The sequence below is a fragment of the Triturus cristatus genome, chromosome 8, assembly GCF_964204655.1.
Source record: "Triturus cristatus chromosome 8, aTriCri1.1, whole genome shotgun sequence".
In the NCBI taxonomy this organism is placed as follows: Eukaryota; Metazoa; Chordata; class Amphibia; order Caudata; family Salamandridae; genus Triturus; species Triturus cristatus.
The window spans coordinates 1,279,272,589-1,279,296,900 of record NC_140591.1 but is presented as its reverse complement, the minus strand read 5'-3'; the positions used below and the strand labels follow the sequence as shown (position 1 = coordinate 1,279,296,900).

At 45.0% G+C, this 24,312-nt stretch overlaps 1 protein-coding gene across 11 annotated transcripts in view; it reads right to left on the bottom strand.

Annotated features, from left to right (window-relative positions):
* The window catches only part of POU1F1 (POU class 1 homeobox 1), a 126,736-nt gene that overhangs the window by 5,041 nt on the left and 97,383 nt on the right, over nt 1-24,312 (bottom strand). For all 11 annotated transcript variants that reach the window (XM_085623012.1, XM_085623005.1, XM_085623009.1 and 8 more), the window contains 2 exons: nt 14,934-15,098; nt 9,438-9,498 (listed from right to left, as the gene is read on the bottom strand). In XM_085623012.1, the coding sequence (XP_085479138.1) occupies nt 9,438-9,498; nt 14,934-15,098 (226 nt within the window). The remainder of the gene's footprint in view (nt 1-9,437; nt 9,499-14,933; nt 15,099-24,312) is intronic.

Here is a 24,312-nt window from a genome sequence, read left to right as displayed (position 1 = left end):
GCAAATATTTGTATTATTATTATGTATTAATAAAGTAATGTATATATTTAATTAAAAAGTAATTTATTTATATCAAATGTATTATTACATTAGTTTTAACTTCAAAATGTTGACACATTCTATAATTAAATATTGAACTATTTGTACATTTTTTAACATTAAATAATACATTTATATTTTTAACCATTTTTAATAATGTAATTTATTAACAATATTTCCTATGAGGTTTTTTTTGAGTCCCTAACTCTACTATTTTCTATGTGAGAGTGGACTTATTACTGTTTTCTTTAGCAGTAGTATCGTACACTTATAAATTTGGCTTCACCCCCTTTTTCAGAGGGTGGAGACATGTAAGTCTACACTTTTGAGTAACTTTACACTCTGATTTTGTGAATAGCCAAAAGTAGTAAAGGTACTCTAAAGTGTAAGAGTAAATTACATATGTAAATTACTCACAAATGTAATTTACCTTTATGAATAGCCCCATTGGTCTCCATTGGTCATATGCATTAAAATGATAAGATTTGTAAACATATGTATATGTGCAAAATGAACTATGCAGTGCCCACCCCACTAATGGCAAATATTAGATCTACATCTATTGTTACACTTGTATGCCAGAGGTAATAAAAACACCTTTCCTAACATCGAATAAGTAATAAAAAAATCAGTGCCATGGGTCACAGTTATATTCAGATCATGTTCTAAGAAAAACCATGTTTAATGGAATATCTGTTGGGCACATCATCAGAACACACACTTGGGTATTAATATTCCTAGATCAGGGAATACACCAATGTGCTGACTGTGATTTTCATATAAAGTGGAAGCTTATACGTAGCTATCATTTATTTATACTTTCTGTTCCTACTTTTTGCTCCTGCTGTCTTTAGCTCATGCTACACCCTTATTTTTATATGTATCTTATTTGTATCATATGCATTCTTTTACACTAGCATTCCATTTCACCATGTATTTCTCTCTTTCTGTAACCCCCACTGCATCCTTTTTGATTCAGCTATTTTCCTCACTCCTGTTCTGTTGCTTTTTCTTTCTCTCGATTAATTACTCCTGCACTACCATATCCTCTTCGGTTCCTTCTGTCTTCCTCTCCCAGTAGCCTATTCTCAACCTGATCCCTCATCTGGCAAAGTAGAGGCTAGGGACAGAAATGAGAACTAAAATGCGTGGGCCACAAAAAGAATTGTACAACCCATTGCAATTTGTAATGTATGCATAAGCAGGGAAGAATCACTTAGAAGTGAAATAGGCAAGGTAGAATCGTTTCACCTTAGTACATCGGATTATATCAGTGCATTGATAAGTATTAATTTAAAAGTGATATGTAGAAACATTCACGCTTTTCCCCACCCTGACAACAATACCAATAGTGAAGTAAGAGACATGTCATTTGTTAGATGCACTCTTTGGGTGGCCTGGGTTCCTTTTATACATGAACAACAGTAGAGTTTATTTAATCAAACACAGCGTACATTCTTAACTCATGTATTTCAAGGTCCTTTTATATGTGATGATTAAAAAAAGGATGGAAAGTTAATGAAACAATTTCCTAGAATCACACAATTTGGTAAAGTGGGTAAGCCAGGATTAATCCCAGGTTTTCTGGTTTCACATTTTCAATTCAGCCAGTAGATGCATATGTTTTGCTTCCCCTACACCAACCTTACTGCCAGTCCCCCCTCCTACCGCCCCCTGCCCAACTGCCACCCTGCTGGCATCAATGCGGTCCTCGGTCACATCACAGACCAAACCTTTTTCCCCTGGGAAAATGTTTGTAAGTACCTATGGTCAAGGAGGTAGTGTTTCCATCTGTCCAAGAGAAATCTACTGACCGTATGTTTATGTTTTTTAGAGTCTGCACATGCCCTGGATCCTCAAATAGAACTTCATAAATTGTATTTCTTCAGTTTTAACATGGCCTTTCTGTCTTTGTTTACTTTAATTATCAGTCTCGAATAATTAAGGGAATTCTAGACCACACTTTAAAGTGTTTTCTTCTATATATTTACTACTGTTTTAAGGATATACTGTTAAGCGGGAAAAATACTGACTTTAAGTGATTTTTATCCAAATTTACGGACCTGCTTGGGCAAAAAATACTGTTCATGGTGGTAAAAAAAATCACGTAGTTAAATAACAAGCGGTGAGGCTTGTTAATGCTGCGCACAGTTCACAAAATGATTTACATCATCATTTTATCCATTCTTGAATGAAACGTCAAACTATTTATTTAACCATAAATCAGAAGCAATTTTTGCCATAAACTGAAATTTTTCATTAAAACAATCTCAAAATATACTCCATTTGTCATTTTCTAACATGAATACATCTCAAGTATAATAACCATCATTTTATACCAGAAATGTTTTTTTCCACAAAACTGCACATATATTTTCACTGTGCCCAATGCATTTTGGGATCATACATGGTCCCTTCCTCAGGGGAAAATCTGTAAATGCAGAAAAATGTATACCAATTAGAACTGAAAATTAACCCAGATCTCCCTTGGAGCCCTATTACACCTTTAATATGCCTGTGTGTTACTGTGTTGTTATCGTGCTTAATGTCTATGACCTATATATTCACCCAGTGGTAGGTGTATGTATTCAAAAAACCAACATACCTTCATGTGCCTTAATGAGAACGATAATTAAGGATTGTCACCAAAGTTCTACACCAAGGAAAACAATATCATCATATCAGATATAATGCACCATCAATAATATTCGAAGTAGCCCAACTCCTTCCATATTCTCTTACCTCATAAGTCTGTACTAGATGTTAATTCTCTGTAATAAGAAAACGACAACTACCATGAGTGCCAAAAACCGTCGGTAATCAAAGTCTAAAGTCATATCAAATATAATATCTCGACGGTATTCAATAGCTTACTTCTTACCTCAAAATACTAGAAATATCACCGCAACTACGGAAAACTCGTACTGCAAGCTGTAAACAAACTCATATAATTCCGATGTTTATAAACAGATAAAACACGCGAAAAAAACCATTGTCATCAAAAGCGGACTGTTTAGAGTGTATACCTGTCGACGGGCGCCATCTTAAAATGGCTAAAAAGGTATCCGAGTTTTAAAACCAAGCTGATGTTGAAAATAGATGAAGGAAAAAAGCAGACGGAAAAACGTAATCTGCTAAATACAACATGAGACGCCTTAATCATTTGTAAACTAAAATACCACTAGCGATCATGCTATACAAATTTACGGTGCAACTGTATCAATAGCTGTCAACCAAACAAGTATAACCTACTCTCACTTGTCCGGAGTCACATACAATGTAAACCCAATAACAAACTATGTAATCACTAGTTAATGCCAAACAGGTTATGTGTGGTGATCCTGAATGAGTCATGAATATGTTACATGGGTGATCTAACGTGTTGTGACTATTGAGTATTTGTATTGTACCAATGGCTGAATAATGAAACATGACATATCCAAACGATCATTCAACCCTTTCGGCATCATCATTTTAATTTTTTTTATCTAATAGATTTCACGCTGCAGAAGTTTTCTGTTGTCTACCCCGGTATGACAGTGACTTTTTCTATAACCTGAAACCTGCAATTGTGAAATGGGATGATTAGCTTCAAACCAATGTGTCGCTAATGCAGAAGTCACATTCTTTGTCCTTATTCTACTTTTATGCTCTGTTAATATTATCTTAATTTTGCGCTCAGTTTTTCCAATATATGCCTTACCACAAGGGCATTTAATGCACTATATCACATTATTAGTATTACAGTCACCAGTATGTCTCAATTGAATTCTTTCTCCTGAAGTTGGGTGGGTTAGAATGTTTCCTAAAATAACATTATTGCAATGAGTGCAATTATAACATTTCAAGGTTCCTTTACCCTCTTTTTGTGATCCTGTAGTCTTTGATGATAATAGTTCTTTCAAATTCCTTCCTCTAGTATAAGCATGCAGAGGTTTATTGGCGAATATATTGTTAAATTCAGGTTCATTGGATAATAATTCCCATCTCGTGTTTATTATTATTATTACATTTGTAGCGCGCACAGCTACACCGAGGAGTGTCCCAGTGCGAGCCTGAGAGGAGGACGAACTTCAAAAGACATAACAAAAAGAGAAAGGTTTTGAGCTTTTTCTTAAAAAAGTCACAAGATCTTGACTGCTGCGTAGGGCCAGCGGGAGGGTGTTCCATGCCAAAGCAGCTTTCTGAACAATGGAGCTCCCGCTAAGCCTTTGACGATTGAACCGGGGGGTCTGAACAAGCAGTTGTGAGGAGCAGCGCAATTGTCTCACCGGGACGTAAAAGGAAAACCTCCTCTGTAAATAGGTAGGCCCCCGGCCGTAGAGAGCACTGTGGGCGATAGTCAACATTTTGAATTTTAATTGAGCCTCCACCGGAAGCCAATGCAAAGAACGCAGATGAGAGCGCACACTACTCCTGCTGGACATGCCCAGCAGGAGTCTGGCAGCCGAGTTTTGCACTATCTGAAGTTTGTTCAAAAGATAGCTCGGAATGCCGGCGTATAATGCAATAGCATCATCCAGGCGGGAGAGGATCAGAGCGCGAACAACAGTTTCCTTAGCAGACCTAGGGAGAAGAGGAAGAAACTTCCTCAATGTTTTCAAGATGCCGAAACAGGTCCCGGCCAGCTTCTTGACCTGGATTGAAAAAGTCAGGATCTCCTCAAACCATACCCCCAGATTCGTAGCATAGCCTACCTTCGTACTAGGCAGGGGGAGCCTGGGGGCCAAAGTTTCTCTCTAAAGTTTGCCGGAAATTTGTCGTACAGAAGGATCTCAGATTTCTCCTTGTTACATTTAAGCTGTGCATGAGCAAGCCAATGAAAAACGTAAGATAGACAATATTGAGCAGAGGAGACTGAGTCATCGTCCCATCCCCAGGTGAATAGGAGCTGGGTGTCGTCAGCATAGGCCATCACCTTAGCCCTTAATGTCTCCGCTAAATTAACCAGCGGGGTGACATAGATGTTAAATAGGAGGGGGCTAAAGGATGACCCCTGCGGGACACCAGTGGCCATAGGCTGGGAGGCAGAGGCACAAGGTGGAAGCCAGACCTGCTGCGAATGGCCATCAAGGAAAAACCTGATCCAACCCAAGGCTGACCCCGATATACCAATCTCCGAGAGACGGTCAAGAAGCAAGGAGTGGGGTACCGTATCAAATGACGCTGAGAGGTCCAGCATAACCAGAGCCACCCTCCTGCCGGCATCCAAACAGTCCCGGATTACCTCTGACACCTCCAAAAGCGCTGACTCCGTGCTATACGAAGCTCGGAAGTCGGACTGAGCCGGATGGAGCAGACCCATGGCCTCGACATTTGATTTGTAACCACCTTCTCACATACCTTAGCCAAACTAGGCAGGAGAGAGATAGGGCAGTAATTTCCAGGAGCCAATGGGTCCAAGGTGGGCTTCTTCAAGAGGGGGAGGATTTTAGCTTGCTTCCAGATAGCCGGAACCAGAGTGTCCTGCAGAGAGGTATTAATGATCTTATTGACTTCAGGATTGATGATGTCAGCAGCTGAAGCCAAGAGTCTGGCAGCACAGGGGTCCGTAGGTGAGCCCGATTTTAAGCCTTTCAGAATTTTAAGAGTGCTGGGCAAATCTACTGGCAGAAAGGATGGCAGAGTATGGGAAAGGCCAACTGGAGGCAATGGAAGAGGGAAAACCATGGGTGGAGTAAGACAAGATGAAAGAGCAGTCTGAATACAGCAAATCTTATCCCCAAAAAACTTGGCAAGAGTCCAGTCTCAGAGACTGGAGCAGAGCGTGCCTGAGCACTCGGGGACATAAAACTCTGCACGATGGAAAAAAATTATTTTGCGTTATTATTGGCCTGGTCGATCCGTGATGTAAAGTACCGACCTTTTGCTAAAGCTATAGCGGTGTAATAGCTTTTTTGTTTAATTCTGAGTTTGTGTTTTGCAACGGAGCAATAGCAGCTCGACCGCCACGCCCTCTCCAATATCTTACACTCATGTTTCAAGACTTTGAGCTCAGGCGAAAACCAGGGTTTAGAGGGGTACTCTCTGGCGAGCTTGGGCGGACACGATGAAGATAGCGCGGCCACTGAGTCAGAGATCCATTAAGTAAATCCAGATACACTCCCATCCAAATCTTGCTGAAGGGATGGCAAACTGGCGGCCAAAGTGCTATTAAACTGCAAAGGGTCAATTTTGCCAAATGTTGGAGGACGATTGCATTGAGCCGGCAGGGCAGGCTGGGGAACCTGCCAGGAAAAACGGGTAAGGAAGTGATCTGACCAGGGGACAGGAAGGGGCTTGACTACCTGGATGGGGAAATTAGAACAAATGGGATCCAGGATGTGGCCCCCTTGGTGTGTAGGGTGACTGACCCATTGGGAAAGTTGAGCCAATTGGAGGGAATCGAGAAAGTCGATAGAGTTCCTTGCCTCACATTGATCAAGGTGAAGATTCACATCTCCTAAAACCAAATAGTGTGTGAAGTGAAGTGCTCGCTCAACAACAGCATCGCCACATGCTTTAAGAAAAGCAGTAGCAGGACCGGGGGGCGGTAGATGAAGGACCCGCCTAATGTAAAGTGAGCAGAGACGTAGATGCTAAAGTCTAAAACCTCACACTCGTCCCAAAGGCTGGAGACCTCACTTTTAAAAACCCATTTATCCTTATACAGGATGGCCAAGATACCTCCCCTACCAACTGGACAATCAACGCGACAGAGCTTATAGCCTGGAGGGGTAGCCAGAGCAACAACTGGATTAGAGGACGCATTCAGCCAGGTTTCAGTGATGAATAATAAGTCCATAGAATTGTCAGAAAACAGGTCAAAAACGTCAACATGGTGTTTCCTGGGTGATCTAGCATTAATAAGGGCAGCCCTAATGCGGGGGGCCCCAACAGAATTTCTTCAGACATTACAAGATGAGGTATCTAGTGTCGGCACAAAACTGCAGGTTCTACAACCAGATGCCACATGGTTAGGCATAACACAGTAGCCAGACGGGGGGCAGGGAGGCGCCCAAAGTACTTTCAGGGATTCCCCAGAATACTGGAACCTGACCCCAGCTGTCAACTCAAATCAGGCAGCGCGACTGGCCCTAGTCGCTGTCTTGGCGCTGACGGGCGCAGACTGGTTTAAACATTACTCAATAACAGTCAGTTATACAATCAATTTTTCATTAAAAAAATCATCCATTTAGACACTTATATACCCATTTATTCTTCCATCGACCTTGAGATATACATATATAAAACATATTTAATTTTCAGAAAAACACACATTCACTGGATGAGGTCATCACAGATGGCATCAGTGATGTCATTTGAGATGTCATCAGTGATGTCATGAGTGATGTCACTGACCATGTCATGAGTGATGTAATATGTGACGTCATCAGCAGTGCATTGCGGGCGCACAAGTTATAGTTAGCTGAACTAACTATAACGGGGGAATTTCAATGGTTTTGTATGAGTGAAATGTCCAGCTAACTATAACGCCCCTGAAACCTATGGTTTTTTCAGTGAATTTCTAAGGTTTTTTAAATGCTAATTCCTAACTATAACATGCCTGAAACCTATGGTTTTTTCATTGAATTTCCAAGGTTTTTTAAATGTTAATTTCTAACTATAACGTGCCTGAAACCCATGGTTTTTTCAGTGAATTTCAAAGGTTTTTTAAATGCTAGTTTCTAACTATGCCTACAGAGGTAGGACATGTGAAGAAAGAAGAAAAAACGCACAGAAAGAAGCAAAAGAAATGCAGAAAGAAGCAACAGAAGTCCACAAAGACGAAGAAAAGTGCAGGAAGAAGCAAGTAATGTGCAGGAAGAACCAACAGAGGAGCGGAAAGAAGCCTTGTTGCAAAATCATCCTGTACCCTCAACCTTTTCAGAAGGGCACTGGTGGTAACTGAGTCTGACTAACCAGTCCTAGAGCCAGTGCTATGTTAAAAGACACTTAGAATACAGTGAAAACACCTACATACAATAGGGAACACTATGCGTTGGGGTCCCCCTGTGATTCGCATGACCTCCTCTGTAAGCCCCTAGTATATAATAGGGCAGGGGGATTAAAACTACCTCTTAAAATGCGCCATGGGGTGCGCTTGTACACTGGTGAAGGGAGGGGGAGAGCCTGTGGGCCTTTTAAGTTGGGGGATAAAGTCCCCTTGAATCCTGAGGGTCCCTAGTGTCCAACTAGCCCACTAGGTACCTCCAGTAAGCGCCACAGAGCTGCGTTGCAGAGAGGTGTAAAAAGGGACACGGCCTAGACCACCTCTCTTCAACGCAGCACAGAGTCGCTTACTGGAAGCACCTGGTGGGCTAGTTGGCCCCCAGGGGCCCTCAGGATTGAAGGGGAATTATTTCCCCAACTTAAAACGCGCCACAGGGTGTGTTTGCACACGTCTCCTCAGGCCCCGTCCCCTCCCTTCCCCACTGTGTAAACACGCCCTGTGGCCGTTTTAAATTAGGAGATTAAGTTCCCTTGAATCATGAGGGTCCCCAGGGTCAAACTAGCCAGCTAGGTACCTCCAGTAAGCGCCACGGACCTGTGTTGCAGAGTATTGTAAAAAGGGGCATGGCCTCTGAACACCTGTCTGCAACGCAGCTCCCTGGCGCATACTGGAGATACCTGGTGGGCTAGTTGGCCCTCAGGGACACTCAGTATTGAAAGAGAATTAATTCCCCAACTTACAACTTGCCACGGGGCGCGTTTGCACAATGGTGAAGGAAGGGGGTGGGGCCTGAATTGACATGTGTGCAAACACGCCCTGTGGCGCTTTTTAATTTGGGGAATTAATTCCTCTTCAATCCTGAGGGTCCCTGGGGGCCAACTAGCCCACCAGGTACCTCCAGTGTGCGCCAGAGAGCTGAGTTGCAGAGAGGTGTTCAGAGGCCACGCCCCTTTTTACAACACTCTGCAACGCAGCTCCATGGCACACAATCACACATATGCTAAAACATATAGCAGCTCCCTAATTAATATATGGGTAGTAAATAAACTAGATGTTACCATTGTTAGTACCTTTCTTGTTATTTTATTAATATTTAACTTATTGTATATTTTTTTAAAGAACACAAGTGTTTTCACTTCCTGTGATGTCATCTGGGTCAAGGGTCATGTGACATCACTTCCTTTGATGTCACTGGGGTCAAAGGGTGCGTGATGGCACTTCCACTACCCCAGCCATTTTAGTGAAGTGACGTCTATGGATGACAAGTATGCAACATTACTTCCGGATTAAACAAAGGCCACATAGCACAAAAATGTTCTAGCTACTCATTTCTGCCAGTCTTTGTATTAATCAGCCCATGCTATCAACTAATTATCACATATTATTTGCAAGCTACTATGCACATAATCAAGACAATATCATTTACGACAGCATGTTTAAAACACTGAAACAATTAGTTCTGTACCTTATAGTTGTTCTGCGCTTTCTTTTTCTTTCATTCGCCCCAACCTTTTCATTGTAAAGAGCTGAAGATTAAATAAGAAAGCACATTATTCTTGGGAACGTTCAAACACAAAACGCCTTTGTTGCTGAGATACCGGATTTGCAATGTGTGCTCAGAACGACACCATATTAGCAGAGGGATTTAGCTGAGGAATTTATACTTAACGAAAAACACTTTTCTGAAGAAAGTTGTGAGGGAAGAGATGGGTTTTAGATGCAAGAAGTGTGGGCTCAGCTTTGATACCAAAGTAAAGGGAGTTCCAGGCAATATTTTTTTTGACCCTGAGAAGGATCGTTTTTGGCTGACAGATGGTGTGAATCTGGAGGCTGGAATTAGAAGAGGTCTGAGTTCCAAGGCCTGTTTCTTTGTCCTAAGAGATGAGAAGCTGTTCAGAGTTCTAGGGAGGGTTGTGCGGTTGTATAGTCTTGTAAAAAAGGCAGCATGGTTTAAATGTAAGTGTTGCATTTACAGGTAGTAAGTGAAACTACAGCGTATGGGGTGATGAGGTTATGTTTTGCTGAGGTGGCGATCAACCTGGCTGCTGAGTGGAGTGCCCTGAGCAGTGCAAGAGGGGTGGGTGACCTTTTCTATGTGGCCACTACTTCGGATTGCCATTAGTTCGCATGTTTAGTACGCAGACACCATTACTTCGCATGGTTTTACTGTGCATGACCGTTACTTTGCAGGCTACCCACATCGCTGTTTTGATTTGGAGGCGCTTCCGTTTCATAATAACGCCGTACGACTCTGAAGACGCAGGAAGTTGGAGCAGTGGAAGGTGATCCACGAGGAGAGAGAGGTAAGTGGGGCTGTGTGTACGGTTGTGTAGGTGTAGTGTAGAGTAGTGTATTTGGGTGTAGGGTAGTGTCGGGGGTCATGAAGGGTAGTGTTTGGGAGTAGGGACTGGACTGGAGTTGTGGGAGGGATGTGCAGGGGGGAGTGTTTTAGGGTTTAGGGTAGTGTCGGGAGGTCGTGCAGGGTAGTGTTTCAGTGTAGGGAACGGACTGGGGGTAGGGGCAGGGTCGTGCAGGGAGTAGTGTTTTGGGGTTTAGGGTAGTGTTGTGGCGTTAGTGTAGTGCAGGATAGTGTTTTAGGGTTTAGGGTAGTTTTTGGGTGTTTGTGTAGTGTAGGGTAGTGTTTTAGGGGGGTGTTGGGGTGTCGTGCAGGGTAGTGTTGTAGTGTAGGGAGCGGACTGGGGAAGGGTGAGGGTCGTGCAGGGGGTAGTGTTTTAGGGTTTAGGGTAGTGGTGTGGTATTTGTGTAGTGTAGGGTGGTGTTTTAGGGTTTAGGGTAGTGGTGTGGTGTTGGTGTAGTGTAGGGTGGTGTTTTAGGGTTTAGGATAGTGTTGGGGGGTCATCAAGTGTAGTGTTAGAGTATAGGGTCAAGGAAGGGGGAAGGTCGTGTAGGGGGTAGTGTATTAGGGTTTAAGGTAGTGTAGTGGTGTTTAAGTAGTGTAAGGTAGTTTAGTGTAAGCATGATTTTAGTGCGATGTTTTAAATTAGCATAAACCATGGTACATTTATAACCATTTGCGTTATAAATGCATGCGCAGTTAAAACTTGCGAAGTGATGGTTTATGCTAAGTAAAAACATCGCACTAAAATCATGCGAAGTAATGGTATGCGAAGTATCGACATACATTCGTGCAAGAGGTGATTGCGAGACACCTCCTAGGATTGCATACCCATACTCTAATTTGGCAATAAAAAGAGTGTGCGAAGGTATTTGGAGATTGTTGTTGAGGTTGTAGAGGGAAAAGCTGGAAGATTTTGGGACTGTTTTAACATGCATTATAGAAATGTGGTGGGGGTTAAAGGTAAAGCCAAGGAAATTAATCATAGGAGAGAGTGAGGCGAGTAAACTATCCAGTTTCAGGAAGTTCAGTATCAAAGATTGCTACATCCGCATCCATCAACACACATGGATTGCTAGGATCATCTATTAAGGGACAGGAAGCCAGCAGCCATTTTGTTACTCAAGTGCATCCAGCTTGATCGGTACAGACACTCTAAGCAAAGTGTACTGCTGACAGGAACAGTGAGAGGCATCCAAAAAGAGGCACAGCTCCGAGAGGATGCTTTCTAGCAGACATCGTTTAGACATCTGTGCAGCAACTTAATTATGATGATTATCAGACTTGTATGTCATGAAATGATAAGAGATCACAATTTAGTAAGTAGCTACATGAACCTCTTGTGACCAGGTGTATTTAGATACTTGTGTTAGCTGGCCAACCAGGTTTTGACCAGGAAGCAGCTATGCGTCTTTTTCGGATGCACTGAACAGTATTTATGTGATCGGTCACCAGCAGATTGTGACTTGCCACTTTTCCTCACATGTGTGGTACATCTGATCTGGATCACAAAGCATATAGCTGTGCTGAGTAAGAAAGAACTACATGAAAAAGCTCTCACCTGCCTGACAGCAGGTCCTCCATTTGCATGGATGGACGTGAGCTACACGGTTGAGGTAGATGTACCTTTACCGGCGAACATCCTCTGCTCTGTAGATATCATATTGTGGAAGTGTTCTATAAGTTCTCTTGTCTATCATCCAAGACAAAACCTCCCAGGCTAAAACTTTAATTTTCTCCTGTTGTGTGTAGTAAAAAGGAATCACTTGTATGTTTAAATTACCTAACAATAATTCAAAATAATCTGCATTCACTAGAAATCTGGAAGACTTTCAAATTAGACTGTTATGTACACTACTCTATTTATGACCCACCCCATCTACTATTTGGGACACTACAGGTGATCTCTGACTGCTTCCAAATATAATAAATCTGGCCATGGAATCATGCACTTCAGACAACAACAGAAAAACACAAGCAGCCATCTTCTGGGAAACGAGAAGAGTGATGTGAGCAAGTGACCATTCACATGAACATTCAAGAATAATTTCAGTTCAATAAAATGACAATTTTACTGGGATCTGACAGAACATACCATACAGCTGTCAGAGACAGTTCCCACCAGTGATGTGGAGAAAGAACAGCTGACTATCATCAAGTGTGAGAAAGTTAAGGGACTAGTATCACTGGAACCTTTGGAGCTAGTAGTGCACCATCTCAGTGAAAAGGCTCCTCATAATTAATGAAGAAGACTATGCAAGGAGAATGCCACTCAGTGGGCACTGATTCAGGCTCTGATAATGGTTTGGAGGCTGTGAACTGCGATGCACATATTTTGAGAAGTCGCCAGTCTAGGAGGAACACAATTCATCTGCCATACAGCACATATTAGACATTAGCGAATGTGAGTCTGACAGAATACAAGGTCCGGAATCCTGCAAAAGTAACATTAATGCCGCTAATATTTAATCTGAGAAAGAACCCCTCCTACTCTAACTACTTATTCAGGGGTCCCATTATTAGTTTATTCACAGTACCATATACTGAGTCTATATATATATTTCCAGGGCTACTGGTCCAGAGTGGCAGTAAATACTCTGAAAACTTCAAATGTCAATTAAATACTAGGTAGGTTACTATTGGAACAATCGTTGGCAAAGCCAGTTGGTCTGGCTTGCATTGTGATTTGCAAGACACGCCCATTGGCTAAGCCAATGTTTGTGTATAGCTGAAGGAAGTTTCTGGGTGTTCTTAACACAAGCAACAGCCGGACGGTAAAACATAGGAGTTATATCACATGCTCACAGTATCATTAGTGTCCCAACAGCAGGGAAAAAAAGTCTCATCCGGGAGAAAGGCAGCCAGTGGGAACTCACTAAACATGCAGAAAGGACACAGTAGCATGAGCAACATGTTGCAACAGCTAAGAGGAGAAGATGGGAACATGCATGATGTGTGCAGCAACCTTGTGGTGGGGGACAAGTCATCAGGCATTCGCATTATGTCAGCATTGACCTAGCTAGAACCTGAGCAGATGGGACAGAAAGGAGGGAGCAACCATGCGAGTTGAGAGAGAAGCATTGTGTATCAAATTTGTGGTGAGTGTTTCCACTTTTCAGACAAAAGAAACTGAATGTTTGATAATTGACACTATTTTTCTGATGTAAAATAATCCCTCATGCATCCCAGAGGAGGCAGAAGTTTACACCGAAATGGCCAAAAGAAAAACTGGGAAACAAAATTACTTTTGTTTGCTCTTCTAAGATGTGATTAACAGTGGCTATGCCAACAGCTGAATGTTCCGCAACCAAAGAAGCTAATGGCGAAAAGGTCAGGAAGGAAGCCAATGACTAAAGGAGGCTGACCCAAAGACCACTATACATATATATTATATGCTTTTCATAAAATAAAAGGCATTGGCTTAATCTAGATCTAAAATTGGCATTGAAAGTCATGCACAACTAATGTCCCAGCAATCCTGCAGATCAGGCTTCTCCAACGTGTACCTCATGAGCTACTGCTAACTCTCCAGATATCTGTAAGTAGCTCTGCTGAGTGCAGCCCAGCCGCCCACATTAGAATCTTGTGCTTTGTTGAATTAATATACATATACCAAAATTGATAGTGTGCATTCAAGACGAAAATGAGTTTATTTTCAGAACTCATAAGCTGACATTTGGAAAAAATGGCTGAATTTCTAAAATCTATTGTAAGCTGACATTTGAATAATAAATCACGTGCCATTGAGGAGACTTTTTACGATATTAACTGGGTGCCAGAGACATGCAATTATGGCTGGCACGTATAACTCTTGTTCGGGCATTCCAAATAGTCAAAGCCTCTTTACATTACTGCTGGCACCCATGCCTGATGTACTGAGTTGCTAGCTAGTAGTCTCTTTATGTTGGCCACTAATGTAATCTTTCCTGATGTGGCCACTGTGACAACTATAACTTTGGTGCAGGAAACCAGGGTTCGAGCCTCGAGGTCGTGTCCACATGCTGTGATTCTGGGCAAATCACTTAATCTCCCCGTGCCTGAATATGTAATGTAAATACGGTGCTCATGTACAGCGCTCCAATACCTTTGGGTCGAGTTCGCGCTATATAAAAGATGCAAAAAAATAAAAAATAAAATTTTAAAAAAATTGAACATTAGTAGTTCTCATTTCAGAAAAGGTTGGCATAGATATTTTGTCATATCTCAGATGTGTATAACGGTAACAATCTCACTAGTCACCTCCAATCTAGTGTAGATCCCTCTGGATGGCTGGTGTGAGTTGATTCCTTATAAGGAAACAGAAGTGGGAGCACTTACGCCTTCATGTGGGAGATTAATGTTAAGAACCTGTACTCTGTCTTGGTGTAGTAAGTATATCCGGGAAGACAGCCATATCCCAAGAGTAAATACTATGAGACTAGAATAAAACACATTAACATTCCTTCTGACCTTTGGACTTATTTTGGTTTCTACTTCCGGGCAAGAACTGGACTTCATATGTATTGATTAATAGAAAAAACACAACTTGAAATGGCTCAAGATTTCACACTGGAAAAGTTCAAATGGATCAGCAGTGAGTAAATTCAGATGTTTTGAGAATCCTACCTCCGACTTGCTCAGCCTCGTCCAGCCACTTGGATAGGATGGACTTCAGTTTGCAGGCATTTTTAAAACTCAGCTGTAAATTTTCAAACCGACAAATCGTAGTTTGGCTGAACTCTGACCCGTGCACAGCGGCTAAGGCCTCTCCCACGTTCGTCTGAGTATATCCTGAAACAGCCAAAAAAGAAGACTGTGAAGGACCCCTTTGTGAAAAGTTAGTTAATATTTTCAACAATTTAATCAGTCACCGCCTAACCCATCTGTAAAATTAGAAACCTTACGTGCCCACTAGTATCTCCCTCCCCAGGCATACAACAGGAGCTCGTAAATAGTACCATTGTAATCAGAGCACGTTTAACTTGCTTCGGAAATTTCTGCACACTTTTTTTTTTTTTTTTTTAAAAGACCTTTATTTAGCAAAGGAATGATTACACTGCGTCACGCCAACAACCCGGAGGCAGGCCGCGATATCGACAAATGTGGCCAATTAAGGTGTAACATGGCAGGAGTCATAGGTAATGTCTGCATCCTAACATACAGGGAGATACACACCCATGGCTTCGATTAGGAGTACAACGGCGTAACCAGTGAAGAGTGGAAGGTCTTACATTTGTGGGCTTCGTGAACTGGAAACAAATCCTAGGCACACGGTCCCGTCCAGACGCTCCGGCGAGTACTGGGACCGCAGCTCATGGAGAAGGTAATGTATAGATAAATCGTCCACTACCACCTTTTCTCCCAACCCCCCCGCAACAGTCGGAGGGAAACAGCAAACTTTCGGTGCGGAACAAGTGCAGAAAACCAACAGACATCACAGCACGCTCACGCAGGGGCTCTCGGGAAATTTCTGCACACTTTATTTTCATTTTTCTCCAAAATATTCAGGCTGATGTGCATGTTTACTCCAGTTGTAAAATTGTAGGCTGGACTTTGCTAACTGGATTACAATTTTTGGTCTCATGTTCTTCCTTACTTTGTGAAGATAATGCAAGTCGAGTTCTTTTAGACAAATCTCATACTCATTCAGATTCGCTGAATCACTGTCAAATAGGTAAGGGAGATGTTGAAATACCTCCTGACCTTCAGGCCCTAGACAATGCATCAATAAGGACATTTTCCGTTCCGCACTAAGCGAGGTGCCACAGACCCTTACATAGTGACTGGAAACCCTCCTCTATTTTTTCCATAATATGTGAGGATTGCCAGGTGTTGTAAGGAAAAATGGTGGTGCAGTAACATTTTGCATGATAAATTACCAACATATCAACAAAAAAACACAAGAAAATTCACAGAAACTAACAGCAAGGGCAAAATGTGAGAACTTTCAGTGAGGGACACTGGTATATGACCTTAATACCTGAAAGCTAGATATCCGAAATGATACCAGATACATGTATTCCCAATTCAGTACTTATGTTATAGGTTTTCCATTTTACATAGGGGCCGATTCCGGCCACAAAACGAACCGACCGACACGGACCCGGACCGGATACCGACTGACACGGACCAGCACCGTACGACCCGTGCTGTACGATGCAACGCGTTTGAATTACAACCACCACGTACGGAATACAAGCCGTACGACCGAGCTGTAGGGAAAATAGTGAACTGGCCGGAAAACCGATGCGATTTTCACCGACCGACACGAACCCGGAATGAACCCGACAGGCCCGTACCCGCGATGTCCGATCTGCGCAGTACGATGCAGTGCGTGGAAACTCATACTGACACGCACAGAAAACCGGGCCCACAAGCAATAGAGACCTTTGCGACCGACGCGTATGAAACACAGAAGATAGGCAGCATGAACGAGGCGGAGAAGCCCGCACGAGACAACATCAGCGTCCATATCCGTCAGATGAACGTCACCTTCATGCCTACAAAACCCAAAGGAAAAAAGACCAAAAAAGGACCAAACAAGCAATGTCAAAGGCAATAAATATCAAATAAAAAAAACCTGGGACAAAGACACACCCACAACTCCAAATATATAAAGGACTACAATCACTACCATGATCCCTTGCAAACAGGAGACACAGCCAGCAGCAAACACCATTACACAGCAACCACAGACACACTCACAACTCACCCATCACACAACTCACACACCATCAGCACCTCATCCAACATCACACACACATACAGCCAGCAAAACCAACACCAACCCACCCTCACTTGCACCCTCACACACACATCCCTCACCACCACCACCCATCACCATGCCCCCAAAGAAGAATCCAAAGTTCACAGATAGTGAGTTAGAAGTGCTGGTAGATGAGATCATCAGAGTAGAGCCACATTTGTTTGGTACATTGGTCCAAAGGACCCCCATGTCACAGAAAACAAAGATGTGGGCGAGGATTTTGGACAAGGTGAACACCCAAGCACCAGCAAGGCGCACAAAGGATGATATCCAGAACAGGTGGTATGACGTGCGCAGGAGGGTCAAGAAACTCATCGAAAAAGATCACGCCCTGAGTCAGTGCACCGGCAGTGGTCCTCCCCTCAAACCAGTCTACTTTAGGACCTGGGAGGAGAAGGTGCGGGACATCCTACCACCAGAGAGCGTCCATGGGCTAACAGACATACCAGAGCCTGGTGAGGTCAAAAACAACATACCCAAGATTGTGTGGCAAGGGGTATGCCAGTCAGACAAACACAATACCTGCCATCTCATAGTGACTTGGAACTGTGTCATGACATGCACCAACCTAAAAACAAATAGAGCTAGGCAGTGGCACAAAGCTAAATAGACACTGCCAGACAGTTTGCCACCACAAACACACTACCTCACAGTGCAACTGACTGACAGGAAGGAATTGTGGGGATGCAGGTGAAGTGAGTGTATCCAAAAGCATTTGTAGTCACAGATAATGCTCCCCCTCAAAATTGGCCCATCAAGACCTCTCTGAAGCATGCCCACATCACAGGGAGTGGAAAATGACTGACAAGATGATTGACACTGGGTCCTGCTGTGGGGAGCACAAGGCCGTGCTAGGGCATGTGCGCAAATTAGAAGCAGGACACCACTGACTGACATCCTGAAAGACAACTTGCACGCCCTCCAATGGAAGCACGTTTCATGATGGGATGTCTGGCCGGATGGGAAGGAGGACTGACAGTTCTGACCATACTTACCAGCATGTGGAGACACCCCCCTCAACACAAACTCCACACAACTCACCGGGTACAATGCTTTAACCCACACCTCTGTGAAACATCATCAAAAGACACCCCGTACTGGGTGCAACTGCGTGAAGCACAGGGGCTCTCTTTGGACTTGTAGCGAAACAAACACCAGGATTTCACAGTCAGCCATCTTGCCATTGCTGTTACACCCCCTCACAGGAAAGCAGAGTTAATAGGGAGGAAGTATGGGCATGCTAGGAAGGGGGGGTGTAGCCAAGAGTATGATGGGAGTCGCAGTCACAGACAATCTACACCCACTCACATGGCCCAGCAAGCATACACTGAACCATGCTCGACTCACAGGGAGTGGGAAGGGACTGACAAGATGTCTGACACTGGGCTCTGTTGTGGGGAGCACAAGGCCCTGCTGGGAACTGGGCTAACAAACACCAGGACTTCACAGTCAGCCATCTTGCCATTGGTGTCACACCCCCTCACAGGGAAGCAGAGTCAAGAGGGAGGAAGTATGGGCATGCTGGGAAGGGGGGTGTAGCCAAGATCATGATGGGAGTTGCAGTCACAGAATATACACACCCACCCACATGGCCCAGCAAGTTCTAACTGAACCATACTCGCCCCACAGGGAGTGGGAAGGGACTTGACAGGATGTCTGACACTGGGCTCTGTTGTGGGGAGCACAAGGCCATGCTGGGACATGGGCAACAACAATATCAAACTCTGCCCGTGAAAAGCTGGGAAAAAGCAGCGTACAGGCAGGCATCTGTTCCTACAGTAGAAAATGTCATGTTTGTGAACCATTGATGCATGTAGAAACATAACTCACATTGTGTGTCTCTTCCAAACACAGGTGGTGCTGGGGACCCAGCACCAAATGAAGAGGATTCCCAGGCCCAGACTCCGGTGGACACTGAGCTCTCTGGTATGACTCTGTCTCTGCCCTCTTCGGATGACGACGACCAACCTGGCCCCTCCGGTGTGAGTCATCAAGCAGCACCAGCAGCATCAACATCTGCACCCCCTGTACCCATGCCTCCAGCATCTGGAAACCGACAGGGCACCCCCGCCAACACGGACAGACCAAGGCCACTGAACACCCACAGCACAGGGACACAGGACCCCCCCGGAAGCTACAGCAAACACCACCAGCAACACCACCCAAGGGGTCCCAGTGTCACCTGTGCGTCCCGCCGCTGGTCCTGCCCGTGTGGATAGGGGTGCTGGGAGGAGTGGGAGGCAGAGGGCGCGCCTTGCAGAGGGGTCTGGACTGCATGATGACCCCCAACTGGCACGCATCATAGATGCGTACCAGGATAGCACCGGAGGATTTGGCCAGGTAGTAGGGATCCTCAAAGACATGCAACAGGAGCAGTCTGCCCACCATGTCCGCATGGAGGCCAAGTGGGATGCCCTTACTGCGGTGCATCGGGACATACTCCAATGCCTCCGCCAGATCAACACAAACCTGTCCACACCTCCCTGTGTGACCACAACATCTGTTGCAACACCATCTGCCAGAAGAGGGGTAGTCCTAAGAAGGACATCTGAGAGGCAGATGTCCCAGCACATCCCCCAGGGCCTCTAAGCCTGTTCCGGACAATGTTCTTTGTGCGCAACCCATTCACCTTGTTCAATCGCACACATGACATGGAGGGTTCATGTTGGGCCAATGTAGCAGATGACTGTGGACTTTACTCTGGACATTTCATCTACCAGCACTTCCAACTCTAATGTGAACTTTGGATTCCAAAACCAATGTACAGCACCCACCATCCTGTGCACTTTCCTCACACATGTTCGAAAATAAACTCACCAGTACACCATACTTGCCTCTGTTGTGATTCCAAATTGTCATGTGTCATGGACATGTCGATCTGCTACACAACACAGTGCATGCCAAATACTGCAACAATGTGACCAATGTTAGGTGAGTCATGGTGATGTCACACATGTGAGGGAGACACACCACTATGGCACCACAACACATACTCACCATGGCCATGTTACTCATCACACACAATGATGTTGACATGAAACACCTAGGTATGCACAACCACAACACCTATCCATAGTCAGTGGTAACAAGTCCACATGTGAGGTAAGCAAATGTCAGTCAGATGTGGGAAGATCGACAATGCAGCTAACAAAGCATAGCACAGATTCATTACACATCAGCAACATGTTTATTCAAAAATAGTTGCAAGGCAATTGTACGTTACGGTGGACACACGGTCACAGAGTGTCTGAGAATATTAGTCCAGGGGTGTGTGGCACATCACTTGATGTCAATTGACTACTCCCACACTGGTGTCGGATTCTGGGTGGTGGGGGTCAGTGTTGAACATACACCAGGCAAATTACCCTGTGAAGGACAGACACAAGACACAGTCAAAAGCACAGCAGAACAGGAGAGAAATGCAATACACATGCACAAAACATGTTGCAAGAAACCTACACAAAAACAAGTTAGCAGTACCACCCTATTATGCAGTACACACCACCTGAATGGACACATCACTACACGCATCCAGTCAAGTGGCACACAGACACACTCAGACAGCAACAGAGCAGCCACAACACATTCCAGGCTAACTCCATACATTGACATAACAACCCTGGAAACTCACATTCAGGTGAAGAAGTTGTTGATGAGCTGTGAGCGGACGTCACCCTCATCCTCATCATCACTGGCATCTAGGACCAGGCCGGGATCCTCCACAGGTACAGGAGGTTGGTCATCGTCATCCTGGATGAGTGGCACCTTCTTCCGCACTGCCATGTTGTGTAGCATGCAGCATACAAGGATTATTTTGCACACCTTTGCAGGTTCATATGGGAGGGCCCCTCCGGTCTTGTCCAGGCAGCGAAAGCGGCTCTTCAAGAGGCCGAATGTCCGCTCAATCACCCTCCTGCTCCAACCATGTGCCTCATTGTAGCGCATCTCGGCTGGTGTCACAGGGTTCCTGAAGGATGTCAGCAACCACGGCATGTTGGGGTATCCAGAGTCACCTACACACACAAAAATTAACAAGTAGCTGAGTTTTGTAGGAGTGCAGAATACAACATTGACAAACACACACAATGAGAAACAGTCAGTACACACTGACAAGACTAGGCATGCTGAGCTGGCATCTGTGACATCAGCGTTGCAATGCGACTACTCCTCATTATGAGGGCATCGTGCGCAGAACCAGGGAACCGTGCACACACATGTGTGATAGACATATCTGCAAGACATACCACCAGAGCATTGATCGAGTGGAAATGTTTCCTGTTCCGGTATGCCTGCTCATGTGCCTGTGGTGGTACCAGGGCCACGTGTGTCCCATCAATAGATCCGATGACGTTCGGCATCCTCCCCAGTGTATAAAAGGCATCCTTTATTGCAGGGAGTTCAGCTGGGCTCGGGAACTTGATGTACAGGTCTAGGAAATGCAACATCCCCTCCAAGACATCGTGTAGCAACCGACTAAACATAGTTTGCGACATACCACCAGCAGTAGCCACAGTGTACTGGCAGGTACCAGTAGCAAAGAAGTGCAGGGCTGCCATCACCTTCACCTCTGGGGTCAGTGCTGTAGGGTATGTTCAGCCAGGTAGCAGATGTGGCGCCAACTGCTCCGCCAACTCCTCAATCAGTGGCCTGGTGAAGCGGTACCGTCGGATGCAGTCACGTTCCTGCATGGTTGCAAGGTTTGGGAACGGTCGATGGACAGCTGGTGCCCTGCAGAACAGAGATGAACAAAGGAAGAATGTCGGTCCATCCACCCATGTGGCCATGACCAGGCTCAATATCACATGATAGATCATGCTGTTGGGCATGGACACATATGTCACCTACATGACCATCACCTCACATCTCAATTCCACATGTCCATGAGTCCCATGCAGTGCAATGGCCAATCATCTGGCTGTGTCACCCGACCTATGTACTGCTGTGACGTTCCAAACACACACCACAATAACAAGTGAGGTCTGATGTCTCACAGGCATCACAGATCTTTGCCATGCAGAAACCCAAGGGGTCCCTGTATTGCCACATCGACACTGGCATGGACATAGCGTATCACATACACACCACAAGGCAAGCGTGAGTCCCACAGGTAGTGGTCACTGTTGTCCCTGCAGGCCCTACATGTACGTCTCTTAGACACACACACACACACACACCATCAAGGTTGATGCATATACCACATGGATGTGGAGACTGTCACCCATTGGGCACATTTGATCAGACACATCTGAGACACAACATGCACATAGACTGTGGGTGCACATCAGTATTGTGGCTACAGGTCTCACTGTGACGTACATGCCATCACCCGCAGGACTCAGGGTGTATGTGAAATGGCCCACACATATCCAACATGAAACTGTGTCTGTGACTCATGCCCATTACTGTACATTTGCACATCACAGTGGTAATGTGCACGACACACAAAGGACACGTGCACAGCCTGGGAGTGGCTGCACAAAAGTGCCACCCAACAAACCAAATGTGGCCCCCCTAAACACCCAGGGAATGCAGCCTTACATGCCATGGGACACTGTGTGGCCAATGCTGTAGTGTGGTAGGTGTGCCCAGGTGTCCCTGGCAAGTAATTGTGTGTTGAATCCGTTGAATAGTCACACCAATGAGGTCCGACGCGGGTGACAATGCGTACGCATTGCACAGTTCATGACCGAGCCGTGCGTACGCTTTGCCATTGACTGCAATGAGGTCCGACGCGGGTGACAATGCGTATGCATTACATGGTTCATGACCGAGCCGTGCGCACGCTTTGCCATTGACTGCAATGAGGTCCGACGCGGTGAAAATGCGTACGCATTGCACGGTTCATGACCGAGCCGTGCGTGCGGTTTGCTATTGACTGCAATGAGGTCCGACGCGGGTGACTATCATGCATGCTCATCGGACAGGCATGGTCCGAGACAGGAGTACGCCTTGGCCATTGAATCGTATGGAGACGGGTGCATGTGTATTTTCAAAATACATGTTGTACAGTCAGTTGACCGAGCCGGGCGCACCCATTGGCTCTGGACTGTCATGGAGACGGATGCGGATTCAAAACTTGTACGAGTTGTGCGCTGGAAATTCAGTAGGATGCCTACAACAATGTTGCAATTACGAGTGTTTCATGAAGGTGAAGATTTGAACGATGCGGAAGGCGTGTACGAGTCGTACATTTCCATGGATTGGCCAGATTCATAGAATGCAACCATGTTGGACCTATCACTTGGGACACATGGCACAGATTCTGCCTCTGCAGCACAGATATAAGGCTGGCTGGCACCCAGGGAGCTCACTTGCCTGCACTACATGCTACTGGACCACATCCCTGCTACCACTGCTGCTGTTTCTGCATCCTCTAGCTCCTGCTATGGCACGCACTCTGGAGAGGGCCCCAGCCTTCAATGAGGAGGAGAACCAGGCCCTGCTGGACGGGCTCCTTCCACAGTACAGCAAGCTGTATGGAAAACCAGGGGAGCAGGTGAGTGTGTAGTCCACTGCCATCCTAATTGTGCATGTTGTCTGACTAGCAGTACTAGCAGTGTGTACATCTGTGGCAAGCATTCTCACGGACTACTTTCATCACCCAAAGTGTGTAGGTACATGTAATGAACAGGTGTCCAGGTGCTAAAGTGCATTTGTGCAAGCTTAAACTTCCCAGGCATTGTTAACATGTCAGATATGCAGGTGATTTGTCCTTCCCCATGGTTGCACTACCTGTGTAACTCATTTCCCTTTGTGATGATGACATGTATCTCCAAATGTGTGCAGCACAAATTTGGGGCATGTGTGTTAATGTACTTTTAACTGTGTCATCCTCTGTCAGGAACGCTCCCGTCTATGCTAGGCATCACGATGGCAAGGAAAGACATGTCTCCATAAAGATCCCTGCAGCCAAGTATCCGCGTTGGAGGAGAATTAGTCCTGGTTGGAGGTCTTTCCTGTGTGCAGTTATTGGTAATTTGAAGCACCCCTTAGCAGGGGATCGAGACTTGACTGTGTCCACTTCCTGTGGTGGTGCGCGGTCTAGTTGTACGCCCTCGAGACGCTTGGATGGGCTGATGCGCATGCGCGGAGATCGCGCGGCGCACTTCAACGATTTCAAAACCGTTGACAGGAGCGTTTTCCCTCAGCGCTTCGCGTCAATCCAGTGAAGTACCTCAGAGAAGATATAAGGCGACTCAAAGTTATCAGTAGGGAAGTAGTGAATGCTATCTTGTAGTT